At 44.3% G+C, this 4,991-nt stretch overlaps 1 protein-coding gene across 1 annotated transcript; it reads left to right on the top strand.

The window, feature by feature from the left end:
• Window positions 1-3,426: 3,426 nt before the first annotated feature.
• On the top strand, window positions 3,427-4,747 carry LOC114430902 (uncharacterized). Its single transcript, XM_028398717.1, has 2 exons — window positions 3,427-4,115; window positions 4,189-4,747. The coding sequence occupies exons 1-2, from the start codon at window positions 3,882-3,884 to the stop codon at window positions 4,579-4,581; spliced, it is 627 nt and encodes a 208-aa protein (XP_028254518.1). The 5' UTR covers window positions 3,427-3,881; the 3' UTR covers window positions 4,582-4,747.
• The last annotated feature ends 244 nt before the right edge of the window (window positions 4,748-4,991 follow it).

The following is a 4,991-nucleotide window of genomic DNA, read 5'->3' as shown; positions in this document are numbered from 1 at the left end:
GGGCAGATGGAAGCTACAGACAGCAGGTCATCAGCTCTAACAGAAGAGACGACTCAACAAAAAGGCACGAGACGTCGTACAATATGTGGTCTTAATAATACAGTTACATTGTTCTAAGTGTTTTGTTGTTGGATTTCAGTTACCACCCCCATGTACGTTGGTATCAGACGGTCAACTGTGCAGTTGCAAGAGTGATCTTGGTGAACCCAGAAAGTCAGCACTGTGATTTCTTCTCTGACAGAGTCATCTACAGGTCTGTCAGGACCAGACCACCAGTGTTTGCTCACTCACTTTCATCACATCCAACATTCAGTGGAACTTTCTGTCCAGAGCATTTTACACTGGTGGTAGTGGGTACATGTTCGGCATGCCAGTCTGTAAATTAGACAAACAAACGGTGTCACACAGTTCCGGGTTACAGTTTAATGTAAAGGGCATCTCATTCAGTCACTTTCCTTTGGTGCTACTGTGATTGTTCTGTATTCTGTTGTTTCTGAATAATACAGCTGTCTCATAATTGGATTTAAAGGAAATCTACATTAATTTGTGATTACATTATCATGAAATTTGATTGGCCTAACATTATACTAATTTAGCAAAGATATCTTTACTCTGCTGCAGTTACATTCATTCATGTCAGGGAACAAACTTCTTTGTTTGCACAGACTCAATATACCCGCCCTCGTTTGTGTCAGATTTTCATTGTATACATTACATAACAGTAGAATAAAGCTTGCCCATCTGATTCCTAAGACCTTCTATCAGCAGCAAATATGTAACTTGGTTGTTGGTGCATTTCTTGACTGTCAGTATACATGATTCCTTGTGGTTGCTCACCTGTGGGAAGCTTCCAAGGAATTATAGTGGTTTATTGGTTCACCCTGACAAAGAATGAGGAGGGATATAGGGGGAGATTATAGAGTTTGAGAGATGATCATGAAACAATGTAGAATATTAATGTTCCCTTTTGTGTTTTTGCAAATTGAAATCGTAAATTGCCTTAAATGCTTCAGAATTGCAAACAAGTGACCTGGTATGGAGGAAACTTGGAGTGTGTTGATGCCCTCTTTTTGTTCTGCAGTGGCAGAGTGAATGGTCGTCAGTACAGAGCCGACCTGGAGCTTTACCAGAATATTGTTGCTGAACAGTGCTGCTGGGAAATGAAGTCCAACCAACCCGTTCTCAAACTAGTCAAACAGCAGCAGGGACACTGGGAAAGACTTGTCAGGACTAAGGTACTCAACTTGTGTTCAGTCTACAGCAGAAATATAGAATTTTTCCACATCATCTTTTGATTGATTTCAAAGGTGATTTATCTTTCTAGAATATTTTTGTGAGTCACGACATGGATCACCTTGACGACGAGGAAGAAACACCAAACGGTAAGCTGCTGGAGACTGACTTAATTTTTGTGATAATACCTACTTTCAGTGAGAATGATTCGCCCTCTTGTGGTTTTGTGGTTTATAGGGAACACAGGAGAGGACAACTGCTATGTGAATTCGGAGAGCGGTAGTGAAAGTGACTGAACATCTAGCTGTGCATGCATTCATACTTATTCATCATAGGATCACAGGACTGTTATAAAGTTTACACAGTTAAGTGATCTGATTTATACTATAGAAAGAGATTTTTGCTCTGAGATGCAGAGAGCCGTTTGTGTTTCATGCAAATATTTTACATCAGACAATGTTACTTTTGAATTATTAGTCTGTTGGAAAAAAATATTCTCCCTTGCTGTCATCAAAGTAAATAGTGTTCAGTACAGAGTAAGTAATAAGAGTAATCAGAGTAATTAATTCTCACCAAGTGGCATCAAAAAGTATGGAAGAAAATCATATAAAACAAATAACATAAAAAAACTATGAAACCTGTAGTAATATACAAATGCTCCACCATAGTATAAAGTATAGTTCACGTGAGGAGCAATATTGTGGTTATTATATCAAACGGTCATTCTGCCTGTTGGCATTTTGGAGAGAGAGAGAGAGAGAGAGAGACACAGTTTGAACATTTCTAACTATTTACCAGTGGGCATTATGAAAATGTACAGTTTATTATTTATAAAAGATCAGCAGAAAATACTATTCTGACTGCACACACACACACACACACACACACACACACACACACTCTGACTGCACGCACACACACTCTGTCTGCTCTCTGACTGCAGACACACACACACACACACTCTGTCTGCTCTCTGACTGCAGACACGCACACGCGCACACTGACTGCAGACACGCACACGCGCACACTCCGACTGCTCGCACACACACGCACGCACGCACTCTAACTGCACACACACACTCCGACTGCACGCACACACACTGACTGCACTCCCGACTGCACGCACACACACACTGACTGCACTCCCGACTGCACGCACACACACACTGACTGCACTCCGACTGCACACACACACTCTGACTGCTCTCTGACTGCAGACGCAGACATACACTCTGACTGCACACACACACACACACACACACTCTGACTGCTCTCCGACTGCAGACACGCACGCGCGCCCACTCCGACTGCAGACACGCACGCGCGCACACTCCGACTGCTCTCTGACTGCACACGCGCACACACACACTCTGACTGCGCACACACACATTGACTGTGCACACACACACACACACTCTGACTGCGCACACACACATTGACTGTGCACACACACACACACACTCTGACTGCTGTCGTGACCTTCCCTGGTCACCCCGGATTGTCAGACTCCGTCTTCTGTAATCAGAACATTGAGTGAAAGACAATACCCTGGGTTTGTAGTTTCGCCTTTGCAAAGGGAGAACACTCAGTGAACACAGGCCTTTCAGTCTGCTTCACTCCCGTCCATAAGTGTTCTGCCCCTCCCTGGACACAGGCTCGTGGAGGTACATTTGCATAATCTATTTGCATAATAGATCAACAGTTTTTCAAGACCTTCGTTGGTATTACCATATTGGGACATGTTGCCCTGTTATTCCCACCTACCAATTATAATAATTGGTCTAACATATTTTTGACTGTGAAACACTCTGTATCCCTCCTATGTTGGATGATTTATCTTACGTCCGATGCCTCCCAGTGCTTCGCCTTCACCGCATCAAAAGGGTTCCAGGAATGATAACATCCTCCCGAACTCCCTGTAACGGAGGATGTGTTTGTGTGAAAGAGTGTGAAAACCTCCCTTTTTCTCTGAGTGAAAGCATACATACGAGTAAATATGTGCTCTGTATCATGTCAGTGCATAGGTAACCTTATATAATTCCACACTCAGCTTTCACCCCATCCAAACCCTAACACAATGGGGCCGTCAACTAGTCCTGCACAGTGTCTGGTCCTTAACTGACCATTAACCAACAACAGGGATCTTAGTCATGTGAGTCAAGATCCCCCCACAGAGGTCCTGAACACATAAAAACTCAGATTCCACACCAGAACAGCAGCAGGACCGAAGAAGCGACGCGGGGGACGAAACGTCTTCAAAACACCATCCTTGAGTCCAGCTGCCGCCATCAGACTCCTGGACACAGCGGCTCTGTTCCACCTTCACTCAAACCAAGTGTGATGTGAAATAGGAGCAGCCAGGTAGCCGTTCTTAGCTAACCTGCACAAAGGGGAGGGACGGAACTTTTGTAACAGTTTGTCTCAGCTCAGTGTGAGAGAGCGGCCTCATCACTCGGTCGTCAACACAGAAATATGAAACAATGGAAACACTCATGTCACATCTTTGACTTCAAGCCACAGAACAGTGACTCACTTCCTCTGAGTCTGAACGTTCTACTAGTCTTCTTACAGATATCAGATCTATCATCTGATACCATCAGTTCATTGTTCACTGACACTGATTGAGACAGTTTGGTTCTGTAAAGAAAATGTATCCTGTCCACTCAGCTGAGTCAGCTGATCACATGCTCTCACATCTCTTTTCTCTGTATTCTGACCACATGACACTTCCTTTCATCACTTCCTGTATTTCAGACCCATCGTTTGTCGGCTCGTCTCTGGACCAAGCCGAGAAGAAACTCTACTTCTTCTTTAGTGAAATTGGGAAAGAGTTTAACTTCCTGGACGAACTGCAGATCTCCCGTGTGTCTCAAGTCTGCAAGGTAACATAAAAAGTGACAGCAGGATGTGATGTCATCTGATGCTACAGTCTGATGCCTGTGTGTGCAATTACAGGACGATGTGGGAGGACAGAGGACTCTGCAGAGGAAGTGGACGTCCTTTGCCAAAGCAAAGTCCCCCAAACAGCTTCCCTTCAACATCCTCCAGGATGTGTTCACACATGGTGGCTGTCTCCTTCCTGCTGGTGCTCTGCATCTGTGCCCTGATGATTGCTGCACTTTACGTGTGGCAACAAAGACAAGCCGACCGCAAATCACACCGTCTGGTCTGTCCAGAGGAGGGCAGCAAAAACAACAACTGTCTAGAGATCTGCTCTCTGAGCAGCCCAGAGGACCCTGGACCAGACCTGAAGGTGGTCGAGTGAAAACGTGTTGGTCCATACACCTCTCCTCTTCCTCCCAACCTGTGTGGCCTTACACTCTGTGTAATGTGCAAAGTGGACTTTAGCCTGTAGTTGTTGAACACACTGTTCTGCTTCGTTTTCACAGACGACGGGATTATTGTTTGATTGTAATGATGGCTGGGAGATCAGTTATCAAGTGATCAATATTTGCACATTTGTAATGTTAGTTTAATTGATTGTGTACAGAGCTGTTGTGTTTGTTTACAATAATGCAGGGATTGATTGTTTATTGTTTTGAATTGATCTCTGACCTCATGTGAATCTGCAGCTTTAATAAATCTTCCTCAACAGCTGGTCTCCTGTTGGTGGAAACACTGCCACCAAAATTTATGACGTCGCGCCACAATCAGGAAGTGCTTTGAAGGCCAGACCGTCCCATTTACCAACGGTTGAGGATCCTCCAGTTTTCCTGGTTACCAAAGCGCTGCAATACCGTTACTATAGTAACAGACCT

This window comes from Parambassis ranga, unplaced genomic scaffold, assembly GCF_900634625.1.
Source record: "Parambassis ranga unplaced genomic scaffold, fParRan2.1 scaffold_31_arrow_ctg1, whole genome shotgun sequence".
NCBI classification, from domain to species: domain Eukaryota; kingdom Metazoa; phylum Chordata; class Actinopteri; family Ambassidae; genus Parambassis; species Parambassis ranga.
Note: the sequence above shows the minus strand (reverse complement) of the source record. Positions and strands in the feature narration are given on the sequence as shown.